This window comes from Paramisgurnus dabryanus, chromosome 12, assembly GCF_030506205.2.
Source record: "Paramisgurnus dabryanus chromosome 12, PD_genome_1.1, whole genome shotgun sequence".
In the NCBI taxonomy this organism is placed as follows: Eukaryota; Metazoa; Chordata; class Actinopteri; order Cypriniformes; family Cobitidae; genus Paramisgurnus; species Paramisgurnus dabryanus.
Genome location: NC_133348.1, coordinates 21,259,493 through 21,286,639, shown reverse-complemented (window position 1 = coordinate 21,286,639; position 27,147 = coordinate 21,259,493). Strand labels below are relative to the sequence as shown.

General features: G+C 37.2%; 1 protein-coding gene across 4 annotated transcripts; it reads right to left on the bottom strand.

Annotated features, from left to right (window-relative positions):
* Positions 1-16: 16 nt before the first annotated feature.
* Positions 17-26,245, bottom strand: kita (KIT proto-oncogene, receptor tyrosine kinase a). 4 transcript variants are annotated; one of them, XM_065257153.2, is made up of 21 exons: positions 26,045-26,245; positions 21,628-21,888; positions 20,500-20,799; positions 20,208-20,347; positions 19,033-19,201; positions 18,264-18,450; positions 17,940-18,055; positions 17,304-17,418; positions 15,739-15,923; positions 11,097-11,203; positions 10,449-10,575; positions 9,933-10,037; positions 9,485-9,595; positions 8,217-8,355; positions 6,682-6,764; positions 6,452-6,582; positions 5,914-6,036; positions 4,476-4,587; positions 4,290-4,389; positions 3,965-4,070; positions 17-3,258 (listed from the first exon to the last, which is right to left on the bottom strand). In XM_065257153.2, exons 1-21 carry the CDS (start codon positions 26,097-26,099, stop codon positions 3,085-3,087), a joined length of 2,946 nt encoding a protein of 981 aa, XP_065113225.1. In that variant the 5' UTR covers positions 26,100-26,245; the 3' UTR covers positions 17-3,084. The 4 variants fall into 4 exon arrangements, with proteins under 4 accessions (XP_065113225.1, XP_065113226.1, XP_065113227.1 ...); XM_065257154.2 differs by having other exon boundaries at positions 20,500-20,787; XM_065257155.1 differs by having other exon boundaries at positions 20,500-20,784; positions 26,045-26,244.
* Positions 26,246-27,147: the final 902 nt, after the last annotated feature.

Sequence of the window (27,147 nt, the reverse complement as noted above, 5' to 3'; positions counted from 1 at the left end):
AAGCACAGTCACAAGATCATATTCATAGTTTGTTATTTATTTACATTCTGTAACAACAAGAGCTACACACACATTTTTTTTCAAAATAAAAACTGTAAAATAAATATACAATAAAATACAATAAACAAACCTTCTCATGGGGCCAAAACACCTCATCTTTAAATGATTTAAAAATGCAGACGAGAACTCATGTTCCTACAGTCATCAATTTAACATTAAAAATGCTGAAATATATATGTCACCCCGTCTGTGAAAACCAGGCTAAAGTAATTTTTCTGTCATTTACGTTTTTTTACTATACATAAAATCATTCTATATAAAGTACAAAACATTTGCTGAAAATGTCACCTTTATATTTTAATACTACTGAGTAAGAGCTTGTCAAAGATTTGATTGATTGTGTACTCAGATAATCATGTTTTTGAGAATTTTCAATTTGAAAACAAGCAATATCATCATGTGTTTCTAGTGAACACAGAGACGATCAAAGTCAATGTTTTAGAAAGCCAAGTTCAGGTATTTTTGTGCAGAATAAAAAAGCGTAGTCTTAACAAAATCATCAATTTCAGTATTTTTTTATGTTATACATAAATGTATTGTATATTAAAGAAGTTTTTAATCTCTCATTTACAGCAATAATCACAAATAATTTTTATGGTTAGATTATGCGACTTTAGCTGAGGTTTCACATGCGGGGTCACTTATATATGTATATATAGCCAACTGTCCTGTACCTTGTGTGCCTGCAAACTGCACTTAGGAAAAAATGAGGGCAACGGAAAATTGTAACATACAAAATGTTGAATTTTTGCAGCACATGAGAGGACGTACCATAATAACAAAAAATAAGCGACATTATGATTTACATATGTATATATTATGTACATACAAGAGGAGAGCAAACATTGAGAGTATGACGTGACTGAACATCAGATGATTCAGCAGTATAACTGAAGTTCATTAACAGTATTTGTATCGCAGGAACCCCCATCAGTGCTCGGGTCTTTTAACAGCAAATGACCTGCATTTACACATTCACACACAAACACGTTAGCGCAAATGGAAGCGAAAGCTATCGCCCGACAGGAACAGTGTTCCAGTGTGGCGAGGGGGGGTGGTGGTGTTGGAGATGGGCTCAGTCGGATCTCCCCGTCTCAGACTTTGTGGAAGTGAGAGATCCGGCCGAGGAAGCAGCTGGACACAAAGAACAGAGGAAGATCTGGGAAATTAGCTACTGACAGGGTGCCCGGACTACTGATGTTTAGACGGCTACGATTTCTGTGATTTGCGCGTACTGAATCATTCGACGCGTATCTCTTATTCAGTAGATAACTATGACGTTTTCCCTTTGGCAGATCCATAATTTAATGAGAATCTTATTGGCTATCCTAACCAATAGAAAGCCTCTCTGTTTTGTCCTCTGTTAGAAAGCTGCCCATCTATTGGCAGATCCTTCACTGGCTATTCTTACAACGAGCAAGAAGCCATTGGCACCCATTGCTACACAGCAGCAGCTTTCTATTTCTATTCGTCCACAGCAAAGATTCTCATTGGCTAAACATAATCTGTTAGGCACAACAGTTGGTGTGATAAGTCGTCAAAGAAACTGTCGAAAATAATAACCTGCTGAACCACAAGCATCAGAAAACAGCAACCTTGTGTCTTAAGACCTTACAGTATTTCTGTGATAATCGCAACAGGTTACAAATAGATTGTAAAACATTCAGAACAAGTAAAACATTTACAAATGTACAAATGAGCACTACTTATTATGCCATCTGTTTCAGCTTCACAAAATATGTAATGTGGAATATCTCACATTTCTTTCTGAAATAAAGAACCAATGCTACGTAAGCTAGTGATCTTCAGTCCACCATTACAGTTACAGAACCACAAAAAAGATCTGAAAAAGTGAAGTGTTATCAAAATGTTGAACTGCAGTGGTGTAGCCACACTTTGTTTGTGTTATACAAATGAAATAGGTAAATGAAGTAATATTTTTTTGTTTCAAACAAGCTTTGTAAGATTCAAGATGCGTGAGAAGCTGTCAGTGATTGACGATGTTTAAAGTGATCCCGAAAAACACTGTCTGAAAGTTTGATGCCTCATTAAACTTGAATTACTGCTGCACTGGATCATTTTGTTGTCCCGAATTACATTTCCTGGACGAGAGGAAAAGGACAAAAATAAGAACGTAATACTGCTATGTAATCCAGTATTTAAAGTAAACAATGAATAGTGATGGTTTTTTTTTTAAACGCCTTGCCTGTCTGAACTTAAAGTTGACTTAATATGATCCGTTCAATCAAGACAATTCATAGGAGATGACAACAAAATAAATTCAGCTGCCAACTAATGAAATACTATCACCTTTATGTCAAACACAATGCAGTAAGCAGCTCATTTTTGGCTTGGCAGCAATGTGATAATGCTTTAAAGGTGCAAAGCTTAGTTATTGCTACACATACTTTCCAAATCAAAGAGCCATTGATGTGTTTGAAGTTTGAATGATCTGCAAAATAGATAACTGATTTAAGCTCGGCAGTCTCAGCCAAAAGGTCACATTCAATAGAATGTCTTAAACATGGGTTGTAGTGCATTTTTGTGCTTAAGGTCTGGTAAAATCTAAAATGATATCTTGATTCTGCAGTCATCATGGTGATGGTTATATTTCTTTGTCTCCAACCTGAATTCAAGCATTAAAATAAAGCCAAAAAATAACGATTCTGCTAATATATAACATATAATATGCTAACATGTAGCAAATATTAAAGCAAAAGAAATGTTATACCAAGCAACTTAAGTCCTCCAGCAGACTCACAATAGAGATACGCAGTAGTACCGTGGAATGATGCCAGCATTGATAACAACATTTATAATTCCAAAGAGCAGATGAAATGTTAAGTAATGACCACCATCGTTTCTGGCATGGACCCCGTACGCAAAAGGTGCAAAATAGATGAATGGAAAGAATATGACTGCTCTGAGATTTATGATCAGTGTTTTCCACCAAAGTCCTCAATGTATGCCAGAGAGCTACAGTGATCCTTAGCAAGACCTTAATCGATGAGTGCAACATCATCTTCACACTGGAGGGTGATGCGGGCCCGTCGCCTCCAAAAAGACATTATTGCTAGAGAGCAGGGGCTGGGTGATGGTACTGCGACTGCTAACAGAGTTTAGCCGGTTCCCGTGAGAATTCGACTCTTCACGGAGTCCTGGTGCCACTGGCAATTTGGAGCTGAAGTTTAAGTAAATCTGGAAGGAAAAAAATAAGAGACTGATCAGTTACGTTTTTGCAATGCACTGAAGGACAAATTCACTAATAAGATTTGTTGTATCTGCATTGTTTTAGTGCCATGTGCACTAAATGAATTACACATTTTTTATCTAAAAAAATCTATGCCACTTGCCGTACACTGTAAAACCTAAAAGTTAACTCAACTCAAACCATTTAAGTAAAGCGATTGCATTAGTTTTAAAACACATACATTTGAGTACTGTGAACTTAAACAAATTGAGTCATATGCAGTTATGCACTTATATTCAAGTTCACACTACTTAATATAAGTGCATAATTGCACATGACTCAAGTTCACAGTACTTAAATTTATGTGTTTTAAAACTTAAATGTTCTAATGCAACCGGTTTACTTAAATGGTTTGAGTTAAGTTAACTGTAAGGTTTTACAGTGTATGTACAGTACAATGCAAATCTTGCAGATTGGGAGAAGTGGTGAAAAATAAACTATTCCCAACCATAGTCGTAAAGTAAAAGTATGTGATTAAGTGTTAATTTAAAACGAATCCAATTTACATAGCTGCATTTGACAGGTGTGACATTTTATTTAAATACTTGTGATACAGGTTTTTGCATTGAGGTACAGTGCAAAAAATTTGAGTAAACACTGCAATCGTTTTGCCATGAAAAATAAAGAGTCATTAGGAGAATAAGAAACACAAACATGTTTGGTGCTGTCCGAGATCTGCTGTTCGATCTTCTCCACTATCTTGCTGAATGAGGGTCTCTTGAAGGGGTCGGCATCCCAGCACGAATGCATGATCTCATACCTAAATAAAAAGGGATGTGGTTTTAGTGGGAACGGTGTGTGTGCATTCATCACCTAAACGCACACCAAAACAAAGACATAAAGGTACATGACACACCACTCCCATTATCTTGCTCGGCTGTCATTATCTTGTCATGCTGTATCTATTCAAAGAGCATTTAACTGTCTTGTAACTTCAAAACATGCTACAATTACAGGCATGCATAAGAAAAGGAGTTACATTTCAGTTGGTGCAAACTCAGGCGACTCCATGCGATATCCCTCTTTGATCATCTTGTAGAATTTGTGGTCCACTGGCATGCCTGGGTAGGGACTACTCCCTATAGAGAAGCACAGGATCATTTTAGACAAGAATATCAAAGAGGCTTACAAGGCCAAGATAAATAATGAGATTAGTTAAACGTACCGAGAGAGAAGATCTCCCACAACAGGATACCATAAGACCAGACATCACTTTCGAAGGTGTAGACGCATTCAAAAATGCTCTCAGGGGACATCCACTTTACTGGAAGACGCGCCTACATAACAAACATCTCATTAAAGGCATTCCTTTCTTAACAACACTGAAAGATGGCCTATCGCGTGACATTACAGAAACACACGTAACTGTCTAACTATGTCAGGTAACTACCATTCACTATACATGCTTATATTTACGATTCACATTTGAAATACAAGTCTGTGAATAGAGTTGTAAACAGGGAAAACTTTATGAAATACCCACAGGAACAGAGCATGCAATTTTGCAATAAATACACAAAAAGAATGAGTCAGTGACCATCAATACTACAATTAATCATTTCTGTTTGTTGCTTTGGGCTAGTTTTCAACAATAAAACCATGATGCAAATGGAGCATTTGTAGGCCAAGCCAACGTTAGAAACGTCAGAATTCTGCTTTATGCAAATTCTGCAAGATTAGTCAAATAGTTTGATTGCACAAATGTCAAGTTCATCAAGTTCATTGCGTTCAGGTCATTTACATCAGATGCATGTCTCATCATGCATACGTGGCGGTGGCATCTCAAAGTGATCTTTGTAATTACTCTAAAGAAGACGACAGGAAAATCTGCCTTAAAACACAAATAGCAACACCGACGAAGAATGTTTAACAGTTATGTGTGGTGTGATGAGTGGCTCAAAGCCAGATCAGTTGTAAAGAAACAAAAATCTACTTGTTGGATTATGCACGTGATGTAAACTTAAGCCCTTTGGTCCCAAAATGTCACAGTATGCTAAATAAAGTGGAAAAAATTTTGCTTTTTAAAAAGATTAGCACCACATACAGTACTGTGCAAAAGTCTCAGGCCACCATCACCAGCTTTGTTGCTTTAGCAAATTTTTTATGTTCATCAAAATTTATTTTTCACTCTTTTTTAAGATACAAACAGAAAATACAGGAAATATGTACACAAAATTAAAAACAAACCAATTTAGGCATCAGTCAGTATTTAGTGTGACCTCTCTTGGCACTAAACACATCTTGAGCTTTTTTGAGGAGACTGAAGTCCTGAAGTCATTCGATTAGAATTTAAAATTAGGATTTAATTTCATTTAGGTTAAGGAGGTCCTGCAGTTTCTTGCTATTGCTCAAGTGGAAGATGAGTTTACCCTAAATACTTGACACTTCAGTTTATTCTTTTAATTCTTTTAGTACTATATACACACTAACTGTATTTTCTTGTTGTATTCTAAAAACGAGACTGAGAAATAATTATATATGATCACTATACAATTGCAAAAACAACTAATCTAATGGTAGCATGGTGGCCTAAGACTTTTGCACAGTACTGTATATTGACCAGAATTAGTTTAAAGCAAGAATTCAACTCATTTGAAACGTACATTCCCCTTGACGACATAGTTTGAGTCAGTGGTGATGTCACGAGCCAGTCCGAAGTCACAGATCTTAGCCACTCGACCTTGGGTTAGAAGAATGTTTCTTGCAGCCAGGTCTCTGTGAATACACTAAACAAACACACACACGCCGTTAACACAGGTCTGCACACACACACACGTATATTTGTTAAACCTGGACCTTTCTTTAATAATTCCTGTCAAGACTGACAAAACAGAATTTACAATGTCAGTGTCAATATTCAAAACCTCATTAGCAAAGAGGTGTTGGACATACCCAACTTCTAAGTTAGCACAGAGGTGGCCAGCTAATTTAGTTTCCATATAGTATCTTCAGTGAACAAGTATGTGCATGTGCTTGACAACGTGGGCTCATTCATGTGCAAGCGGGTGTAATGTGACCCTTGACTGGACGGGGATAATGGAATGTGAGCCTGTGGCTTCATAGAGGAAGAGTGAGAAGATCTGCGGTGACATCACTGCAAACATTGACTGGCCACAAGAGAAGAGATGAAATGAGACTTACGTTCTTGGATGCCAGAAAATCCATCCCTTTGGCCACTTGGTAGGAGAAGCTGAGAAGATCTTCGGTGTCTAGAGTTAAACCATCTTCCTGCAGAATCTCACTGACCGTATCGGAATCGCTGTAGGAATCCCCTTTAGACGAAGAAAATATTCCAATGCAATGATAAATGAATGTAGAAATGTGTAGCAAACTGAATAAAAAGAATAGATGATAAGATACTTTCATCTTACCTTTATTAAGTGATCTTCTGTTTTCTGAAGATAGAACTCGCGTTACAGAAGGTTTCATGGTCATGTAGCCATTCCTGCTCTCACTGCAAAATAAATACAAAACGTCCTTATTCAACAGCACTTCATGCCATCACACTTGTTGTGGAGGACGATTTTTAATGAACCGTTACTACAGTAGTAACAATGTGGGGTTGCTGAATTGCAAATACTGTAGAACCAATCATATTAGAGACATAAAAATTATATCACTTTGTCATATATAAACAATTTTATTCTTTTGATATGGGGGAATTCTTTTTGGATGGTTTGAGGTCCTCTGGGCTGTAATTAAAGCATTTCAAATGCATTTACTGGAATCTGGTTTCAACTTCGGAGCAGGTCAGGTCAAACACATGATCTTATTTCCCAAGTGCTTGTGTTTCTTAGGGGACAAGATGTTGTTCCACTCTGGGTATGAAGGATGCCCTGTTGAGGATAAACTTGTAGGGGTTTCCCAGGCAGGGTTTAGATTAATCCAGGACTAGGCCTTAGTTATATAAGGACATCTGAGAAGTTTTTATAAAAATATCTTACAACAACAATGCTGGCACTGATATATGTTAAAGGGGTCATTTCACAAGACTTTTAAGATATCAAATAAATCTTATGTTAAATCACCTTGTAAATGCAAATGAGCTGATCTGTGCACTGTAGTGCAGTGCAGTGGTTGGATTGTGCAGATTAAGGGGCTGTATTATCCTCTTCTGACATTACAGGGGAGCCAAATTTTAATGACCCTATTTTTTTCACATGCTTGCAGAGAATTGTTAACCAAAACTAAGTTACTGGGTTGATCTTTTTCACATTTTCTATGTTGATAGAAGCACTGGGGACCAAATTATATCACTTAAACATGAAAAGTCAGCTTTTCATAATATGTCCCCTTTAAAGCAACACCAAAGAGTTTTTTTTTACCTTAAAATAACGTTTCCAAAAAAGTTTCAGTCGTTCATCCACTCGAACCAGGGTGAACGGCACTTTCACATTCGCTTTGCAGCCCTCTATCGGCCAAAACCGCACTAAAGAAGTTTCCAACCGTCGGGTCGCGGTCTTGTAGTTCGAGTGAAAACTACAAAAACTTGCTTTACGGCAGACCTACAATCCAATCAGAGCCAGCTATGCTGCAGTATTTATGACAGTGGTTATGGACAATTACGCTTCTAACCAGTAGGGGAAGCAAAGAGCAAAAACTCTTTAGTGTTGCTTTAAGATATATCAGTGCAAGGTGTTTTAAATTAAGCATAGGTCAAACATGCATTTTAGTCTAAGCCCTGTCCGGGAAAACGCCGCATAGTGTACGGATGTCCATCACCAGTAGAGGCTCGATCCGGGAGACGCCCCAGCGGTTAGTATAAATTCGGGTGTGCATCGTCAGTAGACACCCCGGTTCGGGTGTGCATCATGTGTACACCCCCAGGTTATGTAACTTAAGTCTGTTAGGTGGGTAGGGGAAATCCCTCACCAGACAATAACCAATGCATTGATCGATGAGTTACCTTGCATCTGGTGGCATCATGACATTTCTATAGTAACATTCTTCTCCAAGTGTACAGAAGTAGAACGATTCTCTTCTTTTGCGCAGGAAGTTCAACAGGTCACCAAAACAGCAGTACTCTGTTATAACTAGAGTTGGACCTGTAAAACAAATCGTCTCAAAATAAATTGACAAAACACTTTAAAAAAATTATTTGTTGGTAAAATTGGTTGCGATAAAATTTAAGGTTATTTCAACTTAAAATTTTAGTTAACTCAAAAAACTGCAAAATTGTGTCAACTAATATCATTAAGTTGAATTAACTCGAAATGTTAAGGCAGCCAGGTAACATAACTTTTTTTAAGTTGAACCAACTTTTTTACAGTGCACACTGATAAAACATTTAAACTACACACATATGCACTTGATTTACACAGTTGACTTGATTGAAATGTATTAAAAAAAATTGCATTTGAAAGTGAATGTTTGAATTTGGTTGGGGGAATATAATTGTGCCAACATGTTGATTTCTTATAAAATAATTATAATAAATTGTTTCATTAATACAAATAAAAACTTAACAAAAACTTAATAAAACTATAAAACTTTACAAATTAATTAAAAATGATTTGATCACATAATAAAGAAAAACAGTCAGTAAGAGCCCAGAATAGATAGGACCATATTTTTTTTCAAAATCATCTTAAGCCAAAGGTATACTAGGGCTGTCCGCGTGCCATCCGCATGACGTCATTTTCGTTTCATTTTCACTTCTTCCAAGAACAAAAAGCTGTGGAGCATTTTGTCACCATAACGTTTGATTCCTGTTCTTTATTTTCTTATTTTTTGTTCTAAACTTTGTTTGCAATGGTGGATCTGCTTCTTTTCTTCATCTATCCTAAATTTTTAAATGTACTGTAAATGTTGCAAATTAGTGTTGCCCTGATGGCTTCTGCATTGCAATGTGTCGAACACAGCCATCCGCATGTAGCCGTGGAGGAGTATACTTTGAAAGCTGTGCGTGTGCGCACAAGACGGAAGCGGAAAAAGTATACAAAGCTTTTTAGGGTAATACCTCAAGAAGCTGGTTTGTAAAATGCCAAAAGAGACATTTTTACAAATTATAGTCAAAGGGGGCTACAGTACTTTAAAGATATTAAAATATAGCATTTTGTGTTATAACATAATTTTGTGTGCTTATTCAACATAATATCTACAGTAAGTTGTGTAACTATTATTCTGTAGTTTCCATTTAAAGGATAAGTACATGAGATATACTTTGTCTCTCACCTCCAATAGTGCAGGCCCCAAGCAGATTTACAATGTTAATATGGTTGCCAAGATAACTAAGCACTTTCAGCTCAGACATCAGAGCCTCCTTCTCAGTGGCATGGGCACTTGCTGTTGGCCAAAAACATCATAAATAAAACATAAATCATAAATAAAATCTGCAGTTACAAAATGTGTCAATAAAATGACATTTTATATTACAAACTCAAACACTAAACCTTACTGGAATTGGATTACATCTGTTTATTCTTCTTTTGTGTCATTAAACGTTGCTCTATTTGTTTAAATGTTCCTGTAGCTCAGTTAATAGAGCATTGCGTTAGAAACACAAAACTTTGTTTGTTTGAACCAAGGGAACACATACTGTGTACTGATAAAAATGTATACCTTGAAATGCACTGAAAGTGACAAAGTGAACATGATGGTAAACATGTCTTCTGTCACTTACGTTTTAACATCTTCACGGCTACAGTCATCATTGTGTCCGCCTTAGACATCCCATAAGCAGTGGCTTCCACCACCTTCCCAAATGCTCCAGATCCAAGAGTTTTTCCTGGGATCACAGAAGAACAAAAGTGTTTAAAAATAATTAGAATGGTCAGATTCCCAGACAACTGTTTAAATAGAAACTGATCCTAAATCAGCAGTCAGTCGTAACATCAACAGTTCTTGTTTTGAATCATGGGGGTGTGGCTTGTGGCAAGCGGGATATGCTAGATCCTGTTAGATCCTGTTTGTTGACGGATACTGCTGTTAAAGATATGACAATATGTCATGAGGTTGTTGAAGTGCTTTTCACAAGGCGCCAGTTCTTGCAGTCATAAACCATGAAACAGCCAACGAATATCTATTCTTTGTACATTTGTAGTGGCCCTGCGCTCCATAGACCCGTAGAAGAAGTCCAATATTATAAAGAAACCATCATGTACAATGACCAAATAGACAGATCTCAGTTTTAACTTACCAAATCGCAGCTTATCTCTGGGAAACTCCCATTGGTGGTCGTACGGAAGCTGAGTGGGGTCAATGTACACATAGTTGTTTCCATGGATGCCCTCTATGACTTTCCACTGTATTTGATATTTGGGTTTCTGATGTAAACAGAGAAAAGGTGAAGTCTTGGGTTGTCATGAGACAAAGATGATAAGGAAATAGATAAAATCATTTAAACGCATTTAAACAGACACTCTACGTTTCATTTTCATGTTTCCATAAGAGCATGGTATTAACTTTAAAAAACATAAGTGCGTGTTTGTGTGTGTGTGTGTGTGTGTGTGTGTGTGTTTGAGTGTATTTCAAGTGCTGGGTAGTAAAACATCAGGTCTTATGACTGGCTAAGTAAATAATATTCTTGAGTGTCTATTGTCTCAGAGTTACCCTAAAGGGTGGAAAGGTTGCCAGGTGTGACAGGTAAACTGCATAAATTATTGGGCTTAGTCAAATAACCAAAAACAAGTTGTTGGCATAACAAAATAAGCTTTTATAAAAGGACACTGTATCCTTTTTTGGTATAATAGGTGGAAATCTATAAACATCCTCGTTAGGATGTGGTTTGTCTCATTAATGCCACAATGACTCGACATTTTGTGATTTGTAATGAATGCTATTTTACCTGCATGTACTTGTAAGACAGCACAATAAGGATGAGAAGCAGTATAACTGCCGCGGCAACAAATCCAATGAGTAGAGGTGTGAAGAGTTCGTGAGGGACAGTGCTCTCTGTGAAAATTAAAACAACATTTATAACATTTAATAAAACTAAAGAGAAAGACACAAGAACTCTACATTAGATCCATAAGTAGGGGCTTACGATCAACACCACATACAAATGTGGTTATTTGAACTCAGATTACGCTGAATATCATGTAGTATTACCATTAGGTCTAGCTAAATAGCCATTATGAAAATGATAACTTTTAAAACAGAAAAATGAAGGATTAGGAGAAAGAGAGACGATTTAAAAGACCAGGTCTAAACATGAATATGTCTCTTTCGTCCACTTGTAATCCAATCGAAAAAACTCATCTTAAAGGGACACTCCACTTTTTTTGAAAATAGGTAAATTTTCCAGCTCTCCTAGAGTTAAACATTTGACTTTTACCATTTTGGAATCCATTCAAAAATTTTAGCATAGCTAATCCATTGAATCTGATTAGACGATTAGCATCAGTGATCAGAGGTTTGATATTTTTCCTATTTAAAACTTCCTAGACTCTTCTGTAGTTACATCGTGTACTAAGACCGCCAGAAAATTAAAAGTTACCAGGGGGACTATTTTCGGGCACTGCATAATATTATTGCGCCTGCTGCAGCCATGGTATGGCAACAAAGTCCTTGATTATTACGCCGGAATGAGAGTATAGTTCCTAGCCATATCGGCCTAGAAAATCAAATTTTTAAATTTTCCGTTGGTCTTAGTACACAGTGTAACTAGTCAAGTTTTAAATAGGAAAAATATTGAAACTCTTTGGTAAATTTTTAAGCAATGCTAATGATCTAATCAGATTCAATGAATTATGCTAAGCTATGCTAAAAGTGGTACAGCCAGACCCGGATATCGGCTGAATGGATTCCAAAACTGTAAAAATGTAATGTTTAACTCTAGGGGAGCTGAAAAATGAGCCATGTGTAATACCATGTGTAAACAGTGTCTATAAATGTGTCTCTAAATGGGCATTTTTTTTTATGTTTAGATTTAGTAATTTCACTTAAATAGCAATGAAAGTGTATTAGTCTGAAAAGCCATATTTTCACAAATATCACTTTTCATTGATATTTAACAAATGTGACTTTTGCTGCAAAACCCTCTAAGTACATGAACAAATCTCCACTTCTAAAAAAGCCTCCAGTCACTATTCACTAAACGCTCTTGTAATGTGATGTAAACGTGCCGTCATTCATTCAATTCTTCATCCGTGCATTTAGAGGACTTTGCTCAAAAAATAACTGTAGTTAATGGATTTTGCCAACAAATGGGTATTTCTGAATGGGATTAAGCCGGGATTAAGCAGATATAATGCAAAAGTGTATGGATTGACTAATGTTAACAAATACATCCTTGTACTAGTGTTACCAAAATACTACTAATAGTTTGTATAATTTTAATATCTTAAATATTATTGAAAACCCTACTGTTTCAAATGCAAATATTAAAATATTCCAAATATTGAACCTGCTTAAATACCCTATAAATACATACATTATAAATACTCCCGGTACAAGCATCATTAGATAATCAACATGCATAGCGAATAAATTCCATTACCTCAGGAACCACATCAGATCTGATGCTAACTTTGGGACTCGAGTGGCAATGGAAATAAAAAACGATTCGTGTTTTCTTACACAAACACAGTTGTTAACTTGTTACCCTGCTGAGTAAAACAATACTTTAACAACACAGAATCACCATGAATAATAAACAAGCAGGGTTAATAGACCCTTTTACAGTTGGTAAACATTGTGACGTATTTGTGTGGGCGGGGCTTAGCTGGAGGCAGAAAGAGCCGCAGAGGCTATGTTGACAAGCTTAAACGAGCATGTTTTAGGAGGGATTTATTAAACATGGATGCAGAATTAGTTTCGGATCTGTCCGAATATGTACAGTCACTGATTCTGCGGGACCGTGACAGGTATTTTTGTAAATTAACTCTTGCGATTTTAACCAGGTTTTAGATATTTCATAGACAACATATGAATTACTTTCAGGTGGATTTGGGTAATTTTGTCTAGGCTTACTGTCTTATGTAACTTATCACTGGGCTTACTATGATTAGCAATGTGGATTATTTTAAGAGACTATTCAAACGATGGCATACACATCTATCGCTGTATGTTTGTTTAACATTTAAGCTAAACAATAGCGCGGTTGGCGACTTTTCACCAATAAAACAGAAACTTGCTGATTTGTACTAGATAAAACCAACACAACAGTACATATGCATAGATTATTTTACCTGATATGAAGTGTGCACTGCAAACACGAGTATTATTTATGATCGTCTCCGTCTAGTCTGTGCGCCGTATTGCATTCAACCACAATTGTCTTCTTGATATCTGTGAAGAAATGTCTGCCGGGATCCGGTAAAACTTTATTTTTGAACCAAAAGTGCTGTTCCTTCTAATCTGGCAGCCAAAAACACAACGAGATGACATTTTAAAGTCAAAAACTCAAACTTTTAGCGCGCCGGCTATGAGTTCCTACTTATTTTTTGCCTCCAGCTAGAGCGGTGACGTCACAGTGACGTGGGCTGTAAAAGGGTCTATAACCCCGGGTTATGCCACAACTGCATTTAGGGAGGTGTGAATTACTGTATCCCCTCTAATGAATAATTCTAATGCTCTTTGCGGCTCACTTTTGAAACTGTGTTTTGATATTGTTAAAGTGTACGTGTCTTTCATGCGTGTTGTGGTATTGTTTGTCGACACTGTTCTGGGCGCTGTAGTAAAGCTCTTAAGCTATAAGTAGCTTTATCTTCATTTCAAATCAAAGAATGCAGCGTCGGCAGGAAGTAATCCCCTATAAACCTGCCACTGGCTTTCACAGTCTACCACATCTTCCTCCATCCATACTCACCCACCCTTTGTTCCTGCAGTATATCCATCTATAACCCACAGCATCCAAATCATTCAGTACCACCATCAAGCTCTAATACAACACATGCCTTAACAACACTACAGTAACAGACATTTTCAGCATCCAGTTGAGGTTTTACAGCTTTAGCAGCCTTGGGCTTGTTGTCCCATTGGTTTTCTCAGCCCTATTGCAACCAGAACCTTCATAGTCCAAAGAAGGTTCACTCAACAAGCTTTTCTAAAACAGTGGGTGCCTCATAACCCCCAGGCCAACTCCTGACGAGTCCACAAAAAGGTCAATGTTTGGTCACGTTTTTTCACTAGCGGCGATTTAGTTTTGTGAAATGTAAAAACAAGCATTGTGGTCGGCAACAGCAAAAAAAAAATACATAAGATAGATCCCCAATGGGTTTACAAAAGAAACATGATTAGGGATACAACTGTGCACCTCTGTTTATTTAGCAGTCCTGCTTTTATCTTTGTATGTCTCCAATGTAAAAACGAAAAATAAAGTGGCAATTTACAGCTGGTTTCGATTATTTTAAATGATACAGGAGATGGCTCACACCTGGTGTAAACATAAACATATTTACTAAGTTTCCTCTTGTTGGATAACAATTCCTGGAAAACTACAAGCACCTGGGTTGAAATTATCCGAATTAAGGCTGACATTCAAACAGATTAAGACACAAAAGAAGCAAATCAGTTAGATAAATAATCATGATTTGTATATTTTGACTAGTATATGTTGCATATTTGGCATAAGAACCCAAAAAACATGCGTGTGTCACTTTGTCCATAAATATTCTTTCAGAACAACGCAGCTGTATAAACTGGATTGGTTCAGTATGGTATACAAAAAGCCATCAGACATGCTGTCTCTGGTACTGGTATTACAGTATGACTCTTTTTAGGAGGATTTTATTATCAAAAGGTGTGGTCCATAGCACAGCTAATTCTGGCCAAGAACCACCCACTTAGACAGGAAGGGATTGTCTGATTGACATGCAAAACAATTAAATGAAAGTGCATGTTTTATGTGCCAATTGTAGTTGAGTTTATCTAAAATAGGTTATACCACAACAATAAACTGGCATGAAAAGTAACAAATATTAAATAATGGCTTGCAATTCTCCCCAAAGAGTTGTATACAATATTCTTGAAAACTATTTTATTTATGATATGATGATTATACAGAATTATAGTTGTGCCTCCGAAATTGAATTACCATTAAACACTCCAAACTCTTAAAAATAAAGGTGCCATAGAAGAGCCATTTTTGGTTCCCCAAAAAAACATTAAGTCAAACGTTCCTAAAAGAACCATTTCGTTTTTACCTTTAATGAAGCAATCGTTCAGATGTTGCATACAAGAACCATACAGCCAAAAATGGTTCTTCTATGGCATAGTTTGGCATCGGTATTTTTAATAATGAAACAAATCAACCACTGTATTTCATCTTTGAAACGGCTACATTTTCATTTGCCTCCAGGTGGACTGCTAAAAAGCACCTGCGTGCAACAACTCCCAAAAGTTGTGTAAAACTAATCATTATTGACATGCATCAGACAGTCAACAAACAGACTGTGGGTAGATTGTGGGTAAGTGTAGAAATATTGGAGTCTGAAAGAGTGTGGGTTTGTTTACTGTGTGTGTGATGTTAAGTCTTATTTACTCACCGCTTATTGAGAAAAGAGTGTAAACGATTTCTCCGTTGGCAGATGCCACACATTCAAGGGTGGGGTAATTGTTCTTGGTGATGTTTAGACGACTCTCCACTGCGCCCTTCCCGAAGGGCGGATTTGCCATAGTTACAGTGACTACGTCTTCTTCCTCTTGAGTAGCATTTAGTGAATTAGAGCACCTAGGGAGGTGGCAAACAACTTGTGATTTTAATATTTGGCAGTTGCTGAAATGTAAAATTGTTTCGGCATCAAAAGACCTATGAACAAATACCACAAAAACACAGAGTCTTATTCCTAGAATCAAGGACACGCAATGCTTCGAATAATATAAAGGAGTCCCATAAGGAACCATCCCAAGTTACTTGTTTCATAGCTTTTTAAAATACGAAGCCTGTGTATTTGCATAGAAGCCACACAGATCCAAAACTCAACTTTGGCCCCTTTTACTGTTATTAACATAAATTTAAACTCTTGTTTGAGTAGGCGTTCCTTCACTGTTTTTATGGACGGATCAGGATGTTTGGGTTTAGGCCACAACTGTGGTCACATGTGACTGCCTCCGACAGTTTGGGTTATCCAGTCACAATGTCGGACACTAAACATATATTTTTACTTATTTATACATGTTTTACTCCTATACACATATCCATACCTCTTTGCTTATGAAAGCAAAATAACAAGCAAACCCTGAGGGCTCTGTTATTAAAATACATGCAAGAGGAATCCAGGGATGTCATGCACTTTGATTTATTTGTTACTGTACTCGATGCTACTTTAAATTTAAAGCAAAAATGACCGGTTTACATTCTTTGTGTTGTCACTGTATTATTGATAGATATCATTAATGGCTTAGCATTAAAACATTAAAAGACTGAAGCCTGCAGAACAAATGAATTAGATTAAAAAACGAATTGCTCGGGATGTTTATATGCTCAAATTGATGCAGGCCATTTTATTTTGATTGGATTTGGTCATCATGACGAATTGACTGGATAAGCTTGTGAACAAGGTGTTCTCTCAACACTGTTAACATCTAAGTATAAACAACCACATAGGGGTGGCTTGTTATTATGTCATCGGCCAGTGTCATGTGACGGATAGCTGCCAATCACTTGGTTGATGTCACAATCATGGCTGAGTCAAATGACTTATCCCTATCACAATGTATCCCTCAGAGAGGAAGTAACAGGACAAATGGACAATAAGGAAGGCCATTTTTAATGCAGTAAAAAAGTTCCTGTAGCTCATTGGGTAGAGCACTGTGTTAGCAGTGGAAAAGATTGTGTATTTATTATTCCAGGGAACATCCATACCAATGAAATGTATTGCTTATAATGAACTGGAAGTTGCTTTGGAAAAACGTCTGCATATATGTAAATAAATGTAAAGTGTTCAATAATTCACTATATGCTTGTAGACCTCAATTCAAACCCACTTCTGAAATAATCATTGTATTTTAAATTAGATTATATATTTATGCTGCCCAAAGCTTCTTTTTGTAATGTTTCTATATGTGGCTCTCCTAAAGTAATCTATATATGCAAGAACAATAGACATACCTCGAATAGGGTTGGTCGCAGTAATACCACTTGATCTGTGGTGTGGGGTAACCCTCAGCCACACAGCGCACCTGTCCATCAATCGGCCCTTCGTAGGACACAATCTGGGGTTTACCTATAACAGTCAAAGATGGACGGTTCTGGATCAGTTACACTTTTTTGACTAGCGGGATGTATGTTTGTTCAGCTGTCTCTTTTGCTGTTACTTTGCATGCTGTCATGTTTCCAAAACATGCATGAAGCTGCAGAGATTCATTTGTTACCTTAACTTTTTTTTTGCATATTTCAAAGATAAACCAAATGCAAGACTTGTTTGTGAAAACTTGTTTTTAACTATTAATCAATAATTCTGACATCATAGACAAAGTAACCACGTATTTGCAGTCTTTAAGCTCAACTCTTTCTTGTTTGTTTTTACACTGGTCAAGTTGGCTTCGGGTATTGTCTGTGAGCTGTTAGCCAGCGTCTCATGTTAACAAAAAGAGTTTTAAAACGACAAAGTGAGTTAATGTCGAGCACAAAAGAAGTGAATGTGATTGATTCCTCCTGAATGAGAGCACACACAGAGGTCACAATTCATCTTAAGCAAGTGGGACATTCAAATATTTGCCATTTGCATTAAATGTTTTCACTTACTTATGACGTGGACTTCGAATGTTTGATGGATAGTGGCATCCCGGTTCGAGCACGTGAAGGTGTACACGCCGCTCTCTGACACTTTGAGACGGACCAGCTTCAGCTCGCTGGTGTAACTGATGAATAAAGCAAAAAGAAACATACAGAGCTCAGATGCAAAACCATCGAAGTGACAAACAAACCAGTATTTTTGGGATTAAATAGATTTGAAGGGAAGTATTTAATGAATGTAAAGTGCCGGGAGCTTTCGTGCATAATTTCTCAGCATTAATGTTTGCAGATAAATGCAATGTAGGTGATTAAAACAATGGACTTCCGCCTTACCTGTTCCCTTGTGACCGGCTTGTAATGACATGATCAGTAGTATTTATAAGTTTCACACCACTGTAGCTCCAAGTAAATGCATGAGGTTTTGGGTAAGCGTCCATAACCACCCGCAGAGACAGACTTTCCCCAGCACGCACTCTCTTTGTGCTATTATCCACATTTGTTAGGTTAATAAAACCTTTACCTACACACACATAGAGTAAAACAAGCTTATAATTTTTTCTCTGAACATATTTTACAGCTGTAAAAGTTTATGGCAAGTTTTGTGCCTTTTAGGTTATCACTTTACTTTTGATGTTCCCACTTTAGACATTCGGTTAACTAAGGAACCTTGCACCTACATGTCAAGGGATTTTCTAGACTGTCTGCTTAATATCTGTTGACACTTTATTGTGATGATCCTCCAACAGACATTCTACTGACAATAAGTACGTTTTCTACTAACCCTACCCCTAACAGTTTAATAATACTAAACTAATACTTTAATGAGATTTTCTTGACATGTAGGTGCAGTATTCTTGTATAGTCAGCAGAATGTCACAATAAATGCTATTGTACTCCTAAAATCAATTTTAAAATACAAACATTAAAAATATAAAGTGCTTCATGAAAGTAGGACGATACATTTATGACTCATCCTGCACTACACAGATTTTTATCCAATCAAATGCTCTCTAGAATAGAGTCCCTAACAATCAGTACAAAAACAGGGAATTAGCCCTTTAATATGTTCTGCCCAGTTTCACTACAAAACACACAGACTTACCATAGATTTCAACCCAGACTAATTTTACGCTGGTCCCTTTCTCGTTCATTGCCTCACAGCTGTAATTCCCCCTGTCCCGTATTGTCACAGAAGGCAGGTTGAGGATGGCTGTCCGGACATGAGAAATGGGCTCAGTCAGAAGACGCGAGGTTTGCTGAAATGGTGGTTGCTTGACAAGAGGAAAGCAGACATAAAGCTTATTAGCTAACCTGGGAGAGATGGGGGATAGGCTGTATCTCATGTTAAATGTGTGTGAGGTTCTGAAGTGTGGTCATTAACATAATATTCACATAAAAGCTAACGTCTTTCTTCTTTTCAAATGCCAGTAAAGTCTAATTTGGCCTCGGGCATCACTGTATATCAAGTATAACAACCCTTTTCTTTATTCATAACCCATAAATACTGAACTTGTCATGGGAACCACAGACCAATTAAGTTAATGATATGGTATAAGGACGTTATTTACTAAAAATTGATATTAGGTCATGCAAACTGATACCATGTTTAATCCATGCTGTTGAATGTAATTTTAACTAAAAATTTTAGTTTTTTACTTTCAGTTTAAAGGCTAAAGTATGGTCCGTTTTTTATGTGTACGCGAGGGTCTGCATACATTGTGTGTGATGCAATTTTCGTCATTAGAAGAGTGCGCCCGTGCTCATAGGTCACGCATGCGCCAACAGGAGAATGTCTAAAAAATGCTGGGTTATTTTTAATCTGGCACTGAGTCAAAAAGGGACGAGTAATTTAACGCATGCTGGGTTGTCCAAATTTTTGTTAACTGTAGGCTAACCCAGCTGCTGGGCCTGGCACTTTTTAACTTAATGCTGGGTTGAAAATAACCCAGCATTTCTTAGAGTGTATATAGCCCAGGAGATGCGTTGGATTTTTATTTGTACGCCCAAAATACTCCCATTACAATAGGACCAACCCTTTTCGACCATGCGCTCGGCGCAAAAAACATTTTTCCCGTCGTTAAATTAGCAAAAGTGGATTCGGACACGCCCATTTAGACGTTGCGCTGTGCGCTTTAGACAATGCGCTTAGATCGTTAAAATAGGGCCCTAGGGGAGCTGGAAAATGTGCATATTTTCAAAAAAAAAGTTAAATGTCCCTTTAAGAAAGTGCCACAGGTGTACACAGGTGAGAGCAGATCGATTTGTTAGGGCTCTTACCATCCCATTTGGAGCCTTCCACTTGATTGTGATATCACTGTTGACATTTGAGGTGGAGCAGGATAGGGAAAGTTTTTCCCCCTGTGTGTGCAGAACTCTTTGAGGTTGACCCAGTGTGATCGGAGGCGGTGCGCCTGGAACTAAAAGCAAAGAAGCACGGCACATTGTATCAAAGCAGCAGGGAATTGTGGGAAAGGAAGAGCAGGCTAAAATGGGGTAACATCAACATGCACAAGTTTGGTGTCTGTACTCTCTTCATATGTGTTAAAGTCTCTCGCTCTCTTTCTCTCACCAAGGCGGACATTGAGTTGATATTCCCCGGATTTAACCGTGGCTCCTTCCAGAGTCCCGACGCAGATGTAGCATCCCGCAAAATCTTTTCTAACGTTGTTCAGGGTCACACCCATCTCGACGCTGGATGAATATCGCAAACTGTCGGGCAGCGGTTGTCCGTTGCATTTCTCCAGGTGCAGGTCTGCCATGTTGGGGTCAGTCGGCAAGCACGGTATGGTGACCATGTCTCCTTCTCCTGCGACAATGTCGTTGACAATGGCCCTCCTGAAGGGGTTTTCAGGATCTGCTGAGAGGAATGCTAAATCAAAAACCAATGAAACACAACCAAGGGGTCTTAGACATTATGACATCACAGCTTCGAGAAAGAGAGAGTATGCAACAAAAAGAGAGAAAGCGAAGATTAAAAATACCCTCCATTACACACATTAGCAGTATTTACATTCTTGAAGTACTGAAAAAAGTTGGTGTCACGGTCAAATGTCAAAACTATCAAGTTTCAGTTTAAAAAAGGGTTATTGTGGGATTAAATGCATGCAAATACTTAAAAAAAAAAAACACATGAGTGAGAGGTATATATAGAGGTGGTGCAGTCTGAGGTCTTTATAGAGTGATGATTGTGAGGATTTAAGGAACAGGTCTGTTGGCACCCTGCGTATACACAAACTTTGTTTTTTGGCACATTATGGAACCACACAAGATGATCAAATGTGTTGGAGCATGTGTATGTCAAAGGATAGGAAGATCGAGAGAGAGAGACATAAAGATAGGGTTAGCAAAAACTACAAGGATATGCAAACACACTAAAAGATGCAGATGAGGCTATGGCAGACGTTTATACTACTGAACTGTAATACGTCACCCATGTAGTATATTTTGTCTAACAAAGTGTAACATACATAAACAATACTAATGCCAACATGCATGCATAGTCTAGTACACATCAACTATACCTGCACTCACAAGCAAGGTACATAACACAGAAGGCTCTATAAGGCAGGATGAGGATTCAAGACAATTTCTATCATATTGCCCTACAGACATGTCACTCAGCCAAGACAAATTATTACACCAATTTATAACATCCTAACAATACTCACACCCACAAATGTGCAATAGTCTTGCTTACCTTTAACGTAGACATAGATGGAGCTCTTTAAATCAGACGTCTCCTCCTTACAGGTGTATTTGCCCCTGTGTTGTGGGCCTGCTCTGGGCACTTTAAAAATTGTAAATTGGCCCTCCCTTTGTTGCTCTTTTAGGGGTCGTAATGGACGATCTTCTCGAACCCAGCGCACTGAACTGTCACTCTGGCAGCGCAAAGTGAATTCGCCGTTCAGCGGCACTGTGAGCTGGGGTCCTTCTGGGGTGATGGTGGGCCTGGACCTGACTGAGAGGAATTAAACACATGGGAGCCACAGGTGAAGTGGATCATTTTCAAAAATATCTGAATTTATAATTATTGTTTTCAAACAGGTTTCAAACTTTGCCACTGGTCAGACAAATAGATGCTGTAGTCCCATATCAATATCAAACCATCAGAGACAATGTTAATATTTTATTTTAGGGCTCTAGGGTTAACCTGTAACAAGTAATAATGGATTTCAAACTCAATATACAATAAATGATTGTAGTATTGAATCTAAATTAAATGTACCACAATAATATACCAAGCACATACAGTATACATAAATAAAAAAAATCAAAGCTCTTGAGGTTGCATAAAAGGCAGTTAAGGGTATGAAACGAAACGGATAGTTTCATAACTCTGCAAATCCAAAACAAGCAAGTGTTCCAAGTTCCTCTTAAACTAATTTCATTAGAAATTACAATATATAATTTTAGACATTTCTGCAGACCCTCCCAAGAACACACAAAAAAAACCTGGTTGATTCTCTTGTACTCATCTGGGTTAAGTTGGATATGTGTGTGTGTGTGTTGCATTGCTCTATACTTAAATCCACATCCTTGATTAGAATTAAAGATCAGATTTTTAAGAGTATTTGTTGATGGATATGCAAATGTGACATGGTTATGAAAAATGAATGTGTCTATGAATTCATGATAATCCAATGTTTTATGCATTTAAAGTTAAAATCTGATCCAAAATCCCATTACTTGGGTGAACTGAATAATTAAGGAAAAAACTAAACTAAATCTGCTGATTTATATTTATCAGATATCAATAACATATTGATCAAATACTTTGCATGTATACTAAATAACACACCTGATGTTCACTATGGCATAACAACCCAAATCACATGGCATGCCAAGGTATGTTATTTATAAAAAGAAGATAAAGAGAGAAAGAGAGTACCAACAACAACAAAAAGATATCAGATTTGTCCTTTTACAAAAACATAAATGTGTAAGGCAAATATCAGAGGAAAGATGTGTGCATGGTAACGTCCAAAATGCATTCGTATATAAACATTTTTTTCCTTTTCATCTGTGTATGTCAAGGCTGTATCTACTTTGTTTGAGTTTCTAAGAAAGTATGAGGGAAATGGGGGCTGCAAGGGGCATTCAATGCTCCCATCCTCGCCTCAGGCTTAAAGGAGATAACCTGATAAAAAACTGTGGTTTAGCGTAATGCATTGCTTGCTTCATTGCAAACTGCCACTCTATGACAAGTAACTGGCAACGGCGAGGTCAGGTTAAGGGCCCTAACACAACAACAACTTTTCTTTCTCAGTGTCCAGACATCATCTCACCAATCTTTGGATTTGTGCATATACAATAAGCAAGAAAGAAAATTGTACCACACCTTTACCTCAATGAAATAATATAAAACTTAAATATATCATTTAATGTTAACTGCACAGTAGAAAGGTCATAGTAGTGTTACTGTAGCTCAGCTGGTAAAGCATTGTGTTTGAACTGCTAAGGCTGTTTATTCGATATACCCAGGGAATACAAATAAGGATAAAAAATGTATCCCTTAGATCACTTTGGATAAAAGCCAGATGAATAGAGGATATGTAAAAGGCTGGGGTGTTTATTATGATGATGCCTGTGAATGGGGATTTGTAAACACTGATATAGGCATATTGTGGTCATAAATGATATTTTCACCAACGAGTGCAAGTCAAAGCACTGTACTACTATCTAAGGTTATTTCCATGTAAACGATTTTCTCATGGCTGTTATCTAAAGGCCCGCAGCACAATGCGTTTGAAGAGATCCGACGCAAAACAGTCACGCTGTAGCCCTCTGGCATTTCTTCAGATTAGATTAATGTGAAAACCAAAGTGTTTCATTGTGTTCAATTATTGTCCGAGCTTATCATTTAAAATCACTGAAATGATTCTTTTAAAAGATGGCTTGAGTTGAATAGGCAAGCCCAGATTCTTTAAGCACAGCTGTCAAATATGAGGAATTTAAAGTAGTGAACATAACAGATTCCTCACAAAACCATTGGTCCTGTATTAAAACATACTTTAGTATACTTTAGGATTTAGGCTAATTTAATAAAATGTAGACTAGTAAAGAACAATAGTGTTTTGTCACTAATAATCCTTATAGTACATTTTGTTATACTAGTTTATCAATTCACTATACTGTAGTAATACTACAGAATAATATAGTACACAGTAGCTAAGTGTAGTAATTACTATAAATACTACAGCACGGTTCTTCACCGCAGGCCAAATTTTGCCAACAATACAAAACCAAGGGTAACTGACCACAAAGTTCACTCTGCTATTGAAGTAAATAAGTGAAGTGAAAGAGATGTAATGTCCAATGTATGATAACCCATAAACACAGAAGAATTTGTCTTCTGCATTTAGTGAGTAGTGAATACACTTGGGGATCAAACCGGCAAGGTTTGGGTCACAAGCCCAACTTTCTAACCACTAGGCCACTGCTGACCCAATTTATTCTTGTTGTGGTTTGCTGCTGCTGTTTATTTGTTAAATAAGTCACAATAAAAACATTTAGATTTTTATTAGGTCTTTTTTCTTCAGTTTCATTTAAACAATGTATCACATCGTTTGTATTCAGATAGAGTATACTACATTTTACTGCAATTTTCAATAGTAAATACTGAAGTAGCCTAACTACAGTATTGCATAATACAATATTCTATCATGTGTAATAGTTGGGATAAAATCCAAACTTTAAAATGTGGAAAATTGTAACTGGATACAGCTTGCCAAAAAACGACACGGAGCGGTTGCATGGGGAGAGGCGTAACCCTAACACATGATACACAGTGGTCAGTTAACAATGCAGTCCAGCTTAAGATTTGTCCCTCATCTTTCATCCATAAGGGCTTATTCACCACTACGAAAGACCATCTGATACTGTACAGTACTGTATGCCCACAAAGAGCAATCAAGCGAAGCCAAACAAGTCAGGTTGCTGCATGCAAAACCACTTTAGTCTTTTAGGAATTGTCGCTTATTTACATACAACAGTTATCCGTACACATGGGATAAGAGAATGTAAAATCAACTGCAACTCTATGCAGAAGAGACTACTCGTTTCACCTTACTCAACCATTTTAATCCTCTCACGAATGGCGTGGCTACGGTAAGGTCTGACCTCTCACCACGTCCTGCACATGAACCTTATGAGCAGAGTGCAATGTTTTGAACATTTGTTAAGAGGTGAAATGAGCTTCCGTTTAATATTCCTACACTTGTTGCCGCGCGCACCTGCACCGGAGACAGGCTTGCGCGCGAGCTCGTGTTTAATAATTGAGAGCAGCGCGAGAGGATCGCATATACTTTACATTCTCACCTGCAGCTATCCGGATCAACATCACGTTTCAATGATCGGTTCCTGTAACCGTCTAAATTGTCGTATACATGCGTCACGCAGTCTCCAAACAGTACAGAGTCATCCCACATGTAAAACGGTTTTATTTTCTGTAGTGAATTGAAATTACTATTTACTGTGTTTTTGAACATATAGTACAGCAAATATTAAAGTAGACATATCTACTACAAGAATTCACTATTTAATACTACATAATATACTGTAGTTTAAATAAACAAAGTGAAGTATTTATATAAACTGTATAGGATACATACATTTACTATAGTAACTGAAGTATGCTATTACAGTATGTGAGATGATTCAGTGTAAATTCTCATAGCCTAACCGTATTCATAAAAACTAGACTGTCGCATTCAGGGGTTCAGCAGGCACTGCGCGAAAGCTCATTACAGTCAAATGATGATGATATTCATTATGGGCGAAACAGCACGCATCTTATGGGTCCGAGGGGTAGCATCATGTCAGTTCCAAATATTATAATTGTACTGTAGCTAGTAAACGGTAATGTAGGCTGTTTATACAAATATAAAGCAACAGGTCAATACATTTCTTTTTTTCACTAAATATTAGCGGCTTTATGAGTAGCTAATGAAAAACTTAAAGAATAGTTCATGTAGACTTATTAACATCCCGTCTTAAGTAAAACTGTATACAGCATCCCAACTCTTCAATGAATAACTTTCTGTATTATTTCATCAGCGCTTTAAAACAAGAAACAATAAGTGAAACATAATTATAAGCTATAACCGCAGTCTTACCTGGTTGGACGATGAACTGCAACAAAACGGTAAAAAGCACGCAGTGATATTCCATTGTTATTATTCCATCTATCTCGTGTGTGTGCGCGAGTCCGCTCTGTAGTGTCGGTAATACGCTTCACGGTTGCCAGTTTAGCGAGCGCTCGTGTCTTAAAGGGCCAGCGCTGTTTTCTGCCTCGTAGGCTACTCTACACGCACGGTCATGCGGAACGACGACTCGTTAGTATGGGCGGGGACGGGGAGGTAACATCAGCATTAACAGTCATACCTGGGGCGAACAAATAACTTCGTAGCGGTTAAAAGTGACACGTGGCTTATCAAAAAAGCAGAAACTCATAACTATAACAATACGATTACTGAAGCTGAATCTGTTGTTTCATAAAATTGATAAGAGTTTCTAATCAAAGTGAAGCCTTAAGTGTCCTAATATGATAGAAGCTACTCTAACTTTTGTTAGACTGGCAAAATAGATGTTTGATAAACAAGGGCATAGATTTCAGTTATAGTGTCAACTGTATGTTTTTATTAATTATTAATTATTGGGGGTTATTGCTAGATTTGAATATTGGATGTTACCTCCTGCCACCCAATCGTTACGCCCTGCCTATTTGTTCAATAGCCTAATCATGATTTATGAACAAATTAATTCAATATTAACATATCTCTGGTTAGCAAATATTTTTACAGCATGATGTAAGATATAACTCAGACAGGTTGAATTAAACTTTCTCTTCTTCATTAAACCACCATTCGCACCAAAGACAATAAGATATTTTCATCCTGAGAATAAAGATATAGGCTAAATGAAGACACGACCACATGAGTTGATATGATAATAGCACTGTTTTTATGCATTTGTATATCATTATTGTCTGTGGGAAGTTTTCTCTGTTTAATGTTCTCAGAGATCCATTATTGTAAGCAATATTTGTATTGATCTCTTGCCTGACATGACATCACTTTTTATTATTTGTATTGTGCTTGTATTGTTGCTGCTGTCTTTAGTATTCTAATAACCACAAAACTGTTCTTTTTTAAAACATAAAACCCATTTCTCTCCAACCTACAGTATTGCCACTCAACAATGTACTAAAGACATTTTA